Below are 15,863 nucleotides of genomic sequence, written 5' to 3' on the forward strand. Positions count from 1 at the left end.
TTACGCCCAGAAAGAAATAGTTAAATTTGTTCATGTACCTCAAGGACATATATTATCTTTAAATGGAATGTCATTTCACAGTTTTTCTAACGCTGAGGATCAATTTGTTTTTCATAATATATCAAGTATGGCAAATGCAAATATATCCGGTGACACAAATGGCATTTGTTCTGATATTTTCCAGGGCTGCGGTCCAATGATACATTTCCTCTATAATATGAGTAAGCTTGGACATTTTTTCAATGAAAACCCATTCACTGCAGACAGGATTTTAAATTCTTACCTATTTTCTTCTAGTCTTACAGAAACTGGAATACAGACTGTGGAATCATACACATGCGTTTGCGAAAATAGTTATGGTCAACATACTTATAGTATTCTGAGAAACCTCTTCAACACTTCAAGTCAAACAACATATATGTCTGAGATAAAATTACCATTCAAGTTCGTCGTCTTACCCAGAGGAATAACTTACTTTGCGTCAAATAAGTACACACAATTGCAAAACGACGTAAGAAAAGCTCTAGCTGAAAGGGAAAAAGATTGGAGGTATGTTTGGCGATATTATGTCGATGATGAACGGTTTTACTATTTCATTATTACCAAATTAGAACACATCATTATAATGATAATATTTGCTGATATTTTTATGATGATAGGGATTTCTTTCAAAGTTTACTGCAAATTTTTTGTTCATCATTTAGCAAGGATAATCTTGAAACCAATACATCCTCTATCGATTTGCGAGGAACTGCTTCCTGTTGCTAACTCAAATATTGGGGACTATGCTATTGAGGAAAACGTAACTCATGATATTATGATTGTCGCCAGCGACAATGATTATGATTTTGCCGTACAGAAACTTGTTCCTTGCTTTACAGATCTAGGACTGTCTGTTCTGTTACCACAGACTGATATTAATGGTGGACAATCAAATATAAATGGTTATTCTCAGGCAGTTGTAACGTCAGTAATGTATGTGGTTGTCGGAACGAGGGATTTTGAAAATGATTCATGGAACAATAACTTCATTTTGTCCAATTTAATTCTACCCCGGATTTGTGAGCAACAAATAAACCAGCATAGAATCTTGATAATAAAATTCAACGACGTGAACATACCCCGCCCACTAAGATGGAACGAATACGTTGCGATAGCTGATTGGTCTACACGACAAAGCGATGACGATAATTTTCGAAGATTAAAAAACAAACTGAAATCAATGACTGAAGCAGTGTTTATGAATGAAAAAAATGTATGTACTTGTCCATTACAATAATTAGTTTGTAAATTTTACTAAAACAGTACTAGAAAATGTTGAGTGAAATCGTAATCATAAATTCTACTTACCAAATCCATAAATCTGACCTTACAGTGATAAATATTTCAAATACTATTATCGTGCTCTCACTAGGAAATCAACCAATCAAAATATAGAATTTACTGTTCTATTAAAAAATTTGAACTCCGAATACGGAGTTTTATTACTGAAAGGACAGGGGTTGTAGTCCTCAAACATTTTAATTGGTTGATTTTAGTGTATGAGTACAACAAACTGACTAGAACGTTTTTTTATTTCTAGGTCTGGTTTCATTAATTGATTTTTCTTAACTCTCCTTTGTTTATTTTATGTTTAAATGTTAATTTTAGTTTTGACTGTCATTTTTTTTTAAAAGTTTCTGTTGATATCGTATTGTTGAGCAATGAATACATGACTGAAATCAATCATTATGTATTATTATTGTTACCGTCACTATGTTTGTGTTGTTTGTGTGAAAGCTTTTTGACCTCTTGTATTGATTGTCATACATATTGAACATGCAATTTAAATTTAATTTAAAATTAGATAATCACGAGAAATTAAACATTCAGATATGAGTATATTCAAAATGTGTCGTTGATATTTGCATAAACGCTTTAAACCTTTTGCATTTTGAACGGAAAACTGCAAATTCACCTCATTTAGATAATTTAAAAAAAATGTAAATACATAATCGAATATTGAAAGATCAGAAACGGACATCACCACACAGATTCCATCATTCTGTTTTATACAAAAAATGCCGCGAGTTACAAATGTACATCTGTTTTTGGTGAAGCTGTTCTGTTCACTTTCTCTATCAAAATCTTTATTACTGGTGGATGATAAGTAAATGAGTCAGCTGATCATTGATTTTAGATATTTTTGTAGGAACTAGTACACAGGAGAAGTGTATATGTCAATGAAACAGTAACCTCGACAGTGGCCGATCCAAACATTTCCAAATAGGGGGCACTGACTGCCTAAGTAGGGGGCCGCCCCAGTCATGCTTCAGGGATTCTCTAAATAATCAATCATTTTTTTTCCACAAAAGAGAGGTGGGCAACCTGGCTCTCTCTCAATCTGCTTCTGCTCGAAACAACAAATAGATAGCTAGAACCTTTTACAGTAGAAATATTTATGTCGTCATACTGTTATAGGTTCTTAATCTTCCAAAGTTTTAATTACATTTTGTAAATCAAGTATTTGATATGAACACAGAATTAGTCAAATAACACAGTTTTATGATATGACTAGCATTCTGAGATCATAACTCTTGCTCCTTTTTTAAACGACCGCAATACTGACCATATATCGAGGGAAAGAATTTTTTTGGAATAAGGGAAAGGGGGGAAAATGGAGGGGGAACATTTTTTTTTCATTTCAGATTTCAGAAATTTAAAAAAGAATATATCTTCAAATATTATTTTTTAAGGGGGGTAATATTCAACAGCATAGTGTATTGCACAAAAGCAACAATTTAAATAAATTCAAATCATATAACCAATTTGAAGTTCTTTGACTACAGTTATTCTGTGTCAGAAACATATTATGTGTCAAAAATTTCGTTAAAATCCAAATTCAGACCTGTATCAAGCGTGAATATTATGTCCATATATTGGCTCAACTTTTTAACGTTAGACATCTGTGGTCGTATCCAGCTGCGCTCAGCGAAGCAATTTATTTAGCATTGATGAGAGTTCGAGTCGTAATAATTACCCTGGTCAGAGTGCAGCAGAAATTTACGTTGTGGTATATAATCTTTCAAATGTTACCGTGTCGGTCTAAATTACAAAGCATGGTATATTCACATCATATTTTGTGCTCCAGAATATGCATGTTATGTTGTTGTTGGGTGTTAATTTGACCTCAATGGATAAATCAATCTTTTACACGTCACGTGCTTCTCATATAATCTTCATTTTGATCAAACGTTACGAAATTTAAAAATTTTAGAAATTAAAAAAAAACAACTTTAAAAGAATTCAAGATAAAGGCCTATTTTCACCTATAAAATTAATGTTAACTTTTTACACACTGTGACTTGGAGGGAGTGTGTCTTATTTTCACTCGTACCACATCTTCCTATTTCTATCCATGTGAACTCTCATGCATAAAGGATGCCATTTCAATAGCAATATCTGAGAATATTGTTTTCATCGGTATTTATTTTTGATAAACTAAAACTACCCCTTTATATCTTGCTGTTCGGTGTGAGTCAGAGCCCCATGTTAAAGATCGTTCTTTGGCCTGTTATAGTATATACTTTTAACTAACTTTCAGTAACTATCGACTTATTTGTACTCGTTGTGATTTTACACCACTATCCCGGATTAAGAGAGGGTTATTTCTCCTTAACAAGTTTAACCTCGCCATCTTATATATGTTTCTTCCTTTTTATCATTTTAGTTGTTTGGCGTGCAGATATTATTCTTCAAGTAGAGTTATGTCAATATACATGACATATATTGGGACACTATATGAAGTCTACATGGAGATAGTTTAAAAAAGCAAAGTCGAAATAACAAACGATAGTACTAAAAGTTCAGCACAATTTGCGCTTTTGACAAAATAAGTAGTGATATCAATTCAATACTTCAAAAAGATCTGCAAAACCAAATAAGAAACAAATTATACATATATCACACACAAAAGGACGAGATCGTATGTGTCAATCGAAATCGTCCAGTGTAGCGAAAAGCAATGGATTCGAAATTAGAAAAAAACAACTTTTTTTAGCAAACATTTCTTTAAATTCGATCTAACAAAAAAGCTGCTACACAAAGAAAATCACTTTTCCATTCCGATGTACCAGCTACACACAATGGCCAAATAAGCATCATTTTCCACTGGTTGATTGACATACTATATCTTTATTTACCAGAACACATTTGGAATCACTCAGGGGTTCACAAATACCTAAAATTAAATAAATAAAATGAGGTTTTATTTCAAAGTAAATATTGTATTTTTATGCAACAGCGATGTTATTCTTCAATTTATCTTGTATTATACCTAGCCTTCAATGTTTTATGAAAATATCAATCAAACTGTAACTTTGTTTTCCTAACAATAATATCACCAGGTCGATAGTCAATGCATTGGTACTGACATGATTTATTAAATGCTTGGCTTAGAATCTCCGTTGATACATTTAGAAATTATTAGAAAACAAGAATGTGTCCATAGTACATGGATGCCCCATCCGCACTATCATTTTCTATGTTCAGTGAACCGTGCAATTGGGGTAAAATCTCTAATTTGGCATTAAAATTAGAAAGATCATATCATAGGAAACATGTGTACTAAGTTTCAAGTTGATTGGACCTCAATTTCATCAAAATTTACCTCGACCAAAAACTTTAATCCGAAGCGGGATAGACAGACGAACGGACGAACAAACAGACGCACAGACCAGAAAACATAATGCCCATAAATGAGACATAATAAAAGTGCAAATAGACAACTTTGATAATAAGAAAAAAAATGAATAACCTTTTTTTCTCAAACGCGAAATCGGAAAATCAAGAAATCGAGAAAGCGAAATCGAGAAATTGAGAAATCGGGAAATCGGAAAGTTGAGAAATAACGAAATCGAGAAATCGGGAAATCGAGAAATTGAGAAAGAAAAACGCACAAACACGAAAGAGAAAACACGAAAACGCGAAATGAATTTTTCGACTTCGCGTTCTTGCATTGTCGATTTCTCGATTTCCCGATTTCTCGATTTACTTATTTGTCGATTTCCGGATTTCTCGATTAACCGATTTCCCGACTTCGCGTTGTAAAGGTGAGAGGAGAAAACGCAAAAACACGAAAAGGGGAAATGGCCGCATCCGGTCACTATAATTACCATCAAGTCTTTTGAGATCTTGGGTACTTCAACATATTTGAATTCTTAATTACAATTGGGTCTGAGGATTCCTAAGGCATGTAATAAAATAATTGAATTATAAAGTGCTATTTACCTTAAATGTATTATGTATAGCAGACAAAAATGCATCAACGATTCTAGTATAGTGCAACAAGGTCAATAAACGTGAACATTTTCTTACTTACCTGGGTGACCAGATGTAGCAGCGCTAGGAGTTTCGCCTTTTGTCCACGTGCAGTCTGGGTCTCCAAGTTCTTGTCCATTCGTACGACCATCTTGGTCTGAGTCTGTTTGACACAGTTTCTTTGTCCATTTGAATCCAGCAGCCTTAAAGTCCTGTCAATTGCCATACATCAATTTAAAGATAATTCTGACAAACAAAGCAGGGTTGTTAAAATCATTTCCAATTCAAAAGTTTATTCAAAGTAAATGTTTGAAATTATTAATCATGGGATACCTATGCTTGTTGATTTCATAGGTAGACTTGAAATTTTATGATTGAACAAAATAGAAATTTTAGATAGATTGTATAATATGTAAGCCTCAAATCTATGTCCGGCCTCAAATCTATGTCCTTTCCGCAAATCTATGTCCTTTTTAATATTGCGTCATAGACGTTCCAAATCTATGTCCTTTATTGTCTCAAATCTATGTCCTGTATTGTCTCACATCTATGTCCTTTATTTACTCAAATCTATGGCCATTTTTGGCTCAAATCTATGTCCTTTCAATGGCGTAAAACATAACAAAACGTAATCGAGTAAACAATGAAAAGTTAACAATTACAGGTGTAAGTACGGCCTTCAACACGGAGCATTAACTCACACCGAACAAACATTGTACAAGTGGTTTATATGACAAAAGCAAGGTTAACATTTTAACTATTAATACACATGGTTTAAAATTACTTTATGTTTTTTTCTTTAAAACTGGAGGGAAATCTGTTATGAATAGTGGACTGATGGAATATTTTCAAAAACGTCAACTAGAGATTTATCCTCTTGAAATGTTTTCTGACAATTATCGGGATATCTTTACTCCTACTATTGTGGAATATTTACAATTCAAAACAAATCCAGCCATGAACAAAGGGACTGCAGTGTTGACATCTAATTGCTTGAGAGAAGGGATATGCCAAAACATAGAATGATTCTTCTCGGGGAAATATTTTCGTTATTAAAAACATTATTACAAGTTTTACATTTGAACTAAATAGATATCAGTTAAGACCAAATAATTGAAATATGTTCTTTTGTGATTCACAAATATTTCAATTAAAATATAAAAAACGTTTTATTTTTAGCAATTTAGAATTATTTTTTGATACTTGTATCCAAGGAAAAACATAGATAAAATGGTATAAATGTCAATGAAACAGCGATATGAACAAATTCAAAGACAAAACGAAGTAAGATGAAGTTGCAAACAAATATTCATTCTTTACTGTCTTTTTTAGTAAAATAAATATGGTTTGTGGTTTCATTCTTAAAGACGGTATACAATAATAACACATGCATGTAAAGATTTTAATCACACACTTGAAAAAAGACTTAATAAAACAAAAAGCATATAAGACCGTACTTGAAACAATATCATAAATACCAGCTAGATAATTTAGCCGGATTTTCTTAAACGTATACTATACTACGACTCTTGCACATACATGGAGAACACATACCAACTTTAAAATATTGAATTATGGGAAATTACTTAATAAAATAAAAAACCTATAAGGCCGTACTTATTAGACGGGCATAAATTTGCGCATGGCGAAACAAATTGGAAAAAAAATTCAAACATAACACAGATTTGAGACCTTATCTTTTTTTATAACGGACATAGATTTACGAATGACGTCGCGATTGAAAATCGGACACAGATTTGAGGCCGAATCATTTTTTTCGGACATAGATTAGCGATTGACGTCACGATCGGGCATAGATTTGAAAAACGGACACAGATTTGAGGTTGTACACAGATCTGAGGTTTACATATATAAAAAAAGAAGATGTGGTAGGATTGCCAATGAGACAACTGTTCATTCTTCTTATATGCAGAAGTTATAGAGAGATTGTCAGCTCGGTGGTTAAAATAGTAATGGAAACCATGCACAAGTTTTACTGAATATTAAAGCATTGTATTGTATGTTAAAGAGACATATCACATTAATTTACATTGATTAAATCTTATACCTCTGGAATTGAAACAAAACCTGTGAAAATCGAACGAAAATCATGCGAGTCAGAACATTTGGCCCTCTGGGGTTTCTGGCGGATCCGCCAAAATAAAAAACAAATAAAACACGTGTATGGCACCTGGTAGGTGTACATGGGTTGACATGTTTGCTGCTTAGTCAGATACAAAAGCAAAATATTCTGCAGAACTCTCACCCATGTGTTCTCATTTATTAGACTCAGAATTGTGAACTTTCCTGTAATAAATAAATCTGTTTTATTTATATATATTCGTTTTAAATACTAATATAAAACAAATGTGGTATTGTTGAATGCCTCACTAAAATAAGATGCCTAGTTACGGCCTTGACAATGAGACAAATGTCCATCATCTTAAAAAAAAACCTAGGATGTATAGATTTAGAATCTAATTTCGTTTACATAAGTATCCATAATTAATTACATGTAAAAAAGAAAATTATAAGAAGAAGAAAAGATTTACCAGTCCAAATTGACATCTTGTCCCTCCTCCTGATGCCTTGTCGTGTCCTACTCCCCACCATGTCTGATTAGTATGTCCATAACAAGGATCCGGTACCTTATTTCCGTTGGGTATATTATTTTTAAATCCTGGAAATCCAAAAACAACGGTTAACAAGACCAGATATACAATTCCTCTGAACATGACCACTCTTTTGTAGTGTTTTAAAAATATCGATATGAATTTAGCAGGAAATCACATGGAATTAATTGATCCTTTACCTGGGATTATGTAAAATAACTACAGTAAAACCTGTAGTTTATTAAACCTTTTGGTTACTGAATTTGATGAGTTATATCTATAAATGTTTAATTTAAAGGTAAACTTTTTCCCTGTCATGTCTGCTCTGTCTAGATTTTGACATCACCGAATGCGACTTACTATTTTTTTCATAAAATGACCTGTATCAAGTCAGGAAAATGGCCATTGTTACATTATAGTTCGTTTCTGTGTGTGTTACGTTTCGGCGTTGTGTCTCTGTTGTTTCGTAGTTCTCTTATATTTGATACGTTTCCCTCAGTTTTAGTTTTTAACCCGGATTTGTTTTTTCTCTATCGATTTATGAATTTTGAACAACGGTATACTACTGTTGCCTTTATTTACTGTATAGTTCTAACTACAATAAGCAACATGACGAGTGCCACAAGCGGAGTAGGACACGATACCCTTTTGAAGATTATCATTGGTTTTGGTTGAGGTTAGTGTTGCTTGTGTTTGTCATTTCGTCTTTTCATATTTTGCAAGAATTTGGTTTTTTTCTCCAACTTATTATAATGAAGTTCTCCTTTCCTCTTTTTCTTATTATGTACAACTGGTTCTTTTTTCTTATGGCATAAGTTAAACCAAATCTTGATCGATTTAAAATCAATTCAAATGTAGAAGTTGTAATACCATCAAATCATAGTACGTCACATCCGGTTTCATACGAAAAATGGTCGAAATAAATTTCCCCTTGGATATGACAGTTGTAGGAAGTTAACCCTGTGTTTCATATATCCTGGTGATTCTAACTTGATGTTGCTAGTTTACTAAAGCTAATAAACAGGGGGAACATGAAATTTTATTGGTTAACTTCCAGTGATGAGTATAACCTAATATGCAAAAGTATGTCAATTGTGTCTGTAGTAATGGATAGGATACAATTTCTCTCATGCTAAATATTTACCGTATTTGAAACGAAGATCAATTCTGCACATTTTCTTTTAAAGTGTCACCTTAACAATGACTAATAGAGTAAAATCAATGGTGACAAAGAGAAGCTGTACATGCACCAATGACCTTGTATGTATTTATGCTATTTCACTGAAATATCGCAACCATGAAAATATTCTGAGTGGATCAAGCCAAAAAAACATATTAGATTTTAAACGGTATTAACATAGAACTGTACCTTGAATATAAGTAGGTAGACCACGCCAGAGTCAGTGATTTGGGGTAACTTTTAAGGACTTATTCACCTTATTTGCTCTATTTAAACATTTATTATAAAACAAACTCTTTCCTCGGTAATTGTATAAGAAATGTATAGTAATAAGTTAATGATATGTTTTTAAAGCAATAACACCAAATAATTAATAATAGGGAACCTGTATATGTTCTTCCCTGGAACGCAGCGCAAACTTAAGATTTACGTAAGGACTACTTGAATCCTCCGTGGAAACTTCTATATGGACAGTAGAACAAATTCTGAGTCATAAACATATATTCTGGTTGTTTCGAAGCATCACTTTGTTTTATTTGGTGTTTCTAACAAATATTTTGACAACTTGAGCTTACATGGTTGCAAACAGGAAAAAATGGACGAACTTTTGATTGGTAAACCTCCAGTGGGGGTTATTATCTTATATGTAATGAGATGTATGTGAAACTATGTCTGTAGTAGTGGACAGGATACATCTTAACTCGTGCTAAGTATTTTAAACAAATATAAATTCTGCAATGTTTTTCAAGTGCAAATTTTAAAAAAGTAAAAATCAATTCGTTAAAAATAAGATTAGATATGATTGCCAACTGTCCATCAAAGACATAAATTATCATTTTATGTCATCATGACTCAAAACTAAAGTTCACATGTATTTAGAATATATATGCTTATCATAACGGTGTCATAAGAACGGTAGCCATCTAATTTTTGCGCATCTATACTAATAAAAAAGTTATACATGAATATTTTTTTTTTAGAAACAATATCAAAGGAAACAAAAATTAATTCACATAGTTTTTTCGATACCCCCCTCCCCCTTCCTTTTCATTTTCTCTGTAAAAAATGATTCATATTTAAAGATATATGCTTTTCGCAATAGAATCACGGGTGTTACAACCATTATCTTATTGTGGTCATTCTGCTTATAAGTTTTCTCTGAACATATTTTTTATCATTTCGACGCGTCGGTCTACTTAAATTTACAATTCTTGAAATACCCGTCCACCTAGCTCTATTTTGATGATATGTTCTATTCAGAAGTGTATCAGCAGTGTGTCAACTCAAGGTAACCATCAACATTCTGATGATTACTTTCTTGTGGATGCCTGTGTGATGTTGCTTTTAAAGATAATTACAATTTTCTTTAATTTATTAACTTTGCAAATTTTATTTAACTTTTAATTTAAACAGTTTATATTATATATATATATATATATTCATATGAAAATAAAAACAATAGGTACATTTAGTTTAGTTGAGAGAATGGTTCAAGGAGGTTTTTATGAGTAAGTGCATCCTTAAAGTTGTCTGTGTAGGTTTGGTTTGAAATTTCAGGTGGTAATTTATCCCAATATTTGATTGCTTGGCTACAGAATTTAAAACTGTCTTCGTCACATTGAACTTACCTGCATGTTTGTTAATGGGGAGATGTTGTTTGGAACTGGCTTTTAGTGGGTATATCTTCAACGTGTATGAATTTGTTGAATCTAAGAAGTCTGGTACGTTTGCCCGTTTAGATTATGTAGCATTTCAGATGCACATCTAGTGTTGTGATACCTGTTGTAAGTATATCGTGCAGTTCTTCATTGCACCGGTTCTGGTCTGTTAATGTTGTCAGAAGTTCGTGGATCCAAAACTGTTCAGCAATTTTTATAATTTTGTCTTATTATAGTTTGATAAGCTCTTTCCTTTACTAATTGTGATATAATTTCTAAAGGATAAGGATTGATTTGCCTTTGCCGCTGATTGTTGTTTATGTTTATTTCATTTGAGATCTTAAGATATTGTAATACAATATAATGTTTTGTTAATTGAACACGTTCTAAGATATGGCCATGCATGTTTTAATAAAAATGCATTTCCTTTTTCTTTGTTGGATTCTAAAGATGTTACATTTGTCCGGATGGAACGACATCAGTCAGTCTTTCTCCCATTTTGTGGCTATTTCTATGGGTTCTTGAAGCTTAATTTTGGCAGGTAATAGGCGGGTAAATATGCATCTGCAAAGAGTCTTATTTAGTTAATAGGCTGGGTTTTATATATTCAGGCAATTCGTATTGGTCCTAGTACAGTTCCCTGGGGAACGCCTGATGATATTGTTTTTTTTTTTAGATGTTCTGTTTTCCAGAAGGACTGTTTGAGTTCTATTAGATAGGAATGATTTAATATATTGAATTGCCTGATCTGAAATGCCGTAGTGTTTAAATTTATATAGAGAGCGTTTGTTTGGGACTCTATTGCATGTCTATATTGCGTTTTTTAAGATAGGTTTTGTACCTTCTGTTAGAGAAGCTAGAAAGAAACATAAGAACAACTTTCACAATGGCATTTAGATATTAACAGTATGTGTTACAAATTTGACGCAATTAAACCGATTTTACTTGATAAAATTGTTGACTGTCTACTTTTCTGAAAGAAATGAACTAGAAACCTCATAGCAACGTGCATGTGCCTGTTGGTCAAGTAACATGTCACTTGTTGTCTTACTGTTGTATGTTATTTGGAGAATTGTTTCAAGGTACGGTCTTCAACACGGAGCCTTGGCTCAGACCGAACATCAAGCTATAAAGGGCCCAACAAAAATCTTAGTGGAAAACTATTCAAACGGGAAAAACAACGGTTTAATATATATAAAAATAAACGAGAACGAGAAACACTTAAACTTCTGAATATCCGATTCCTAAGGTAAGTTGTAATGCAAGGCACATGGTTAACCGGTAATAAATGGGATTGACAACGTGGGATTTTTTAGTTTATAAAATTGAAAATTGGGAATGTGTCGATGAGATATCAACCCTAACAAAGAGCAGAACATAACCCAAGACCACCATTGGGTCTTCAGCACAGTTAAATAAGTTTACAAAATATATGAATATCCAATACGTCCATAAAGTTATGTATCAGTTTGAGAAAGAAAAAAGAGGCCACGTATCTCTACAACAACTAAGTTGCACTCTACCAAATTTATCACTGACGCAAACAGCATCCAGTGATTTAACACATTTTGACCAATTTACACACCCAATGGTCAAACAGTGTCCGGAGTGCATTTTTGAGTCCAGTGCGATGTAAGACCTACTGAAAAGTTCTACTCTAAATTGTGTGTGCGTAGTATTTTTGAAAAAATCTATGCTATAGGTTTATTTATTCTTATTACTTATTCTTTTAAGCACAATTAACTATTCTATTAATCAGACTTACAAGAGGGTGATAAATTCCAACCCCCTCAAAATAAAACAAATTAAATGTAGAATCATTTTAACGCTCCTGTCCCAAATAAGGAAATATGTTATTTGAAGTATAGGTGATACAATATAGTTGCCCGATTTTTAAATACAGACTGTTACATGCATTAACAACTTTTCTAGAGGCGGGCAATTTACAGCTCGACAAATTTCTAATATTGATGCTAAAATATATTAATCAAAGATATACTGTTATATTATGTTACGGGTACTGTAATGAAGGTATTTGCTGACAAAAGCAAGTTACCTCATTTATATGATATTCTTAATACACAATCGTATCATACCACGTCTTTTCTTTTAAGGGAGTTCGCTTCACAGTTCAACATAATTAACTTTCCAAAACACAAATCTATATTGATAGGGGATTAATGAAAGAACCCAAAGAGTAAAAAACAATATAGGCCACCGTGCTTGATTTCGAGATATAAGCCATTGAAATTTTGGCGGAAAAATATTCTCTCTTGACTTTTCGTATCTTAAGTTTAAGCTCTCAAAAACTTTAAAAAAACATAGTTAAAATTTTATAATACTTTTACAGATGGCTTATCATTATACATGTAAAAGATTTACACAAAGAAAAATGGGGGTCACCGGGCAAATTTTTTCAAGGCATTCAAATAGATAAAACCAGAGAATTCCGAAAATCTGACAAAAAATCAAAAACATGACAAGCCAGATTCCTTGAGTTCCGACGTGAATGTACTTTTTTTGAAACTTTAACGAAGATTTCACATCAATTAATTTGTCCATGTATTTATAACTTTCAACGAGACTAAACTGTTAACGGAATAAAATTTGTCCGTTCCAACGTTTCGCAAAAAATATTTTTTTGTAATAATACATATACAGGTACTAATAACGACATTAGACCGTACGGTGACCTGTTCGGTGGATAGCTGTTTTATTGGCAATCATACCTCATGTTCTTATTTCTATACTTTTTTAATTGTCGATATGTGGTCAAATATTTCGGGATGGCATATAGCATATAAACAATATCATTATAAACAATAAAATTATATGCAATGCAATCTAGACATTAGATATGTAGTATGTAAGCATAACGAGACATACACAACAAAATAATAACAACACATTATGATTAAATTAATATTATGTTGAAATTGACTCAAGTGCACTAGGTAAGTGTATTTTGACTATTAAATAAAAAGAAGGCTAAAGTAGTCTGAGCCCAATGTAGAAATCTCAATAACAAAAACCACTCATTTAACTATAAGATATACTGCAAATAACATACGATTTGTTTAACTAGGCATAATAACTTTTTGACATATCTATTATGGTATGTATAAATATGTTATACAAGAATTATAAAGTTAACTCTAAAACATGGACGTCATCTAAAAGTGAATAAAGTGTATCTTCATAATATATACAAGACGTAGAACCTTTTCAATATTGAGGAAATTTCAAGTGTTTTATAAGGTAATTCATAAAAAGAGTAATATTTTCTTTAAGAATTAATTTTGTGGTTTTGACAAATTTCGCACTAAAGCCTATAAAAGATTTTTTTTTTTTGTCCATAAGAAAAATTCATGCGTCACCTATATCTTAATATATCCCCGGTTTATGTTTTCGGGGTTAGTGTTGATCAGTCCTTCGTTTTCGTTGTTGCTATTTATGCCTTTTTTAATGTTCGTTCGATTGCATTGGCAGTATGTTTCTAACCTTGGCGTTTGAATATTTGTCTGTTATGACCCCGTTATCAAATAATTGACAAAACAAACATATAGAAGTCTCAAAGGTGTATTTTTAAAATAAGGGGGAAGTCTGACAAAATCAAACGTTAGACTATAACAATCAACTAAATTTCATATTTCTGACTTGGTACAGACATTTTCCGAAATAAAATGTTGGTTTAAACCTGGTTTTATATTTAGTCTAACCTCATTCTTCAAAGGTTTTCATAGTTCCGTTAGATTGACAAAATGTTGTGCTCCAATAGACTATTGAAACTTGATAAGATAAGTACAACAAAACAACGTAGAAGCAAAAACATTCAAAAATGCATGAATTCCAATTGAAAAGACACAAGCTGTACTTCCATCTATTCTCACATACATATGGGGGCAGGAAGCGAGAATCAGGGAATGGGGGAACCGGGGATTAGATGAGTAAAAACATTGATAATTGATTGCTCTGGGAGTAGGTGTGGTATTGAGAGTAGAGAGCGAGAGAAGTTGGAAAAGAATTTGTATTGAGAATAGAGGGGGAGAGAAGTGGAAATTGTCCACCCCTCAAGAAATATGCGATTTAATTGGAATCATTTGAATTTTGGTGTGTATGACAAGATTAAAATGTTTTAATGTTTTACGTTAGTACTTTTCATTAGTATCAAGGACTAACAAAATTACTAGTACCGTGTGAATCACATGCTTTGAGAACATACATACAACAATAAAGAGTAATCATTTCTTTATTTAAAGTATAGCAAATACAATGCAAATACTATGTGTATAAATATATGTGAGTATCACCAACCCACTACCCAGTAATTCGAAACTGGCATGAAAACACGGATACTGTTTGATTGAAATTTCTTACATTAAACTTTTTCAGGACTCGTTTTAAATTAAGGAATATGTATAACTCATGAGGAGGTCTGATTTCATGTCCGGATTTCGCTATACTTTAGGTCCTATTAGGTGTTATCGAGTCTACAATGTCTTATTTGGAATTAGATTTAAACTGTCGGAATGCGCATTTGGTTCATTTAAATTAGTAATCAGTGATTCGAAGTAATACTCCGTCAAAAAAATGTTTAAGGATGGCATATTCATCCCAAGCAGCGTTGAAATTATATGTAATCATTGAAACTGATTGGATGGTGAGTTCATTCAATAATTGATATTTTACCGAAATATGGTAAAAGTTCCTCAACTCATCACACAGGCTCGAAAAACACCATCCTTGTTTTTAAATCCATTTGCCAGGATTTCATCATATAGTCTTATAATAGAGACACCAGTGTGGCATCCTGGTATCTATGATGAGTTTATTTGGAAGATGTGTAGCAATCAATGGTAGATCAATGCTTAATCTTGTTGGAAATGAAACATTGTTGCTATTTTGTTTTGTTTTTATGAAAACGGTTTATCATATTGAGGATAGTCTTTACTGATACGTAGTACTTAAGACAGCTATTGTGTAATGTATGAACATAATTGTAAATTCGGGGTTTTCAAATTGTGATCTTGAAACGTGTTTGTGATCCCTATGTAAATAAGGTTTGCCTGATGAATGAAAGTGTTAGGATTTATAAAATTTAAAAGAATTTTATAA

The 15,863-nt window shown here is 32.4% G+C and overlaps 1 protein-coding gene across 1 annotated transcript; it reads right to left on the reverse strand.

Moving 5' to 3' along the window:
* Positions 1-2,652: 2,652 nt before the first annotated feature.
* On the reverse strand, positions 2,653-8,091 carry LOC139491971 (temptin-like). The gene is made up of 3 exons (XM_071279958.1): positions 7,851-8,091; positions 5,360-5,510; positions 2,653-4,219 (listed from the first exon to the last, which is right to left on the reverse strand). The coding sequence occupies exons 1-3, from the start codon at positions 8,031-8,033 to the stop codon at positions 4,140-4,142; spliced, it is 414 nt and encodes a 137-aa protein (XP_071136059.1). The 5' UTR covers positions 8,034-8,091; the 3' UTR covers positions 2,653-4,139.
* Positions 8,092-15,863: the final 7,772 nt, after the last annotated feature.

The sequence above is a fragment of the Mytilus edulis genome, chromosome 10 (genome assembly GCF_963676685.1).
Source record: "Mytilus edulis chromosome 10, xbMytEdul2.2, whole genome shotgun sequence".
NCBI classification, from domain to species: Eukaryota; Metazoa; Mollusca; class Bivalvia; order Mytilida; family Mytilidae; genus Mytilus; species Mytilus edulis.

Bases quoted from the DNA above. Each gene is read 5' to 3' on its own strand.
- LOC139491971 (XM_071279958.1), bottom strand. From the start codon at position 8,033: ATGTTCAGAGGAATTGTATATCTGGTCTTGTTAACCGTTGTTTTTGGA. The intron at 5,511-7,850 runs GTAAATCTTTTC...GGCAATTGACAG, and splicing joins CAAGATGTCAATTTGGACTG to GACTTTAAGGCTGCTGGATT. The intron at 4,220-5,359 runs GTAAGTAAGAAA...ATTTAATTTTAG, and splicing joins TGCTACATCTGGTCACCCAG to GTATTTGTGAACCCCTGAGT.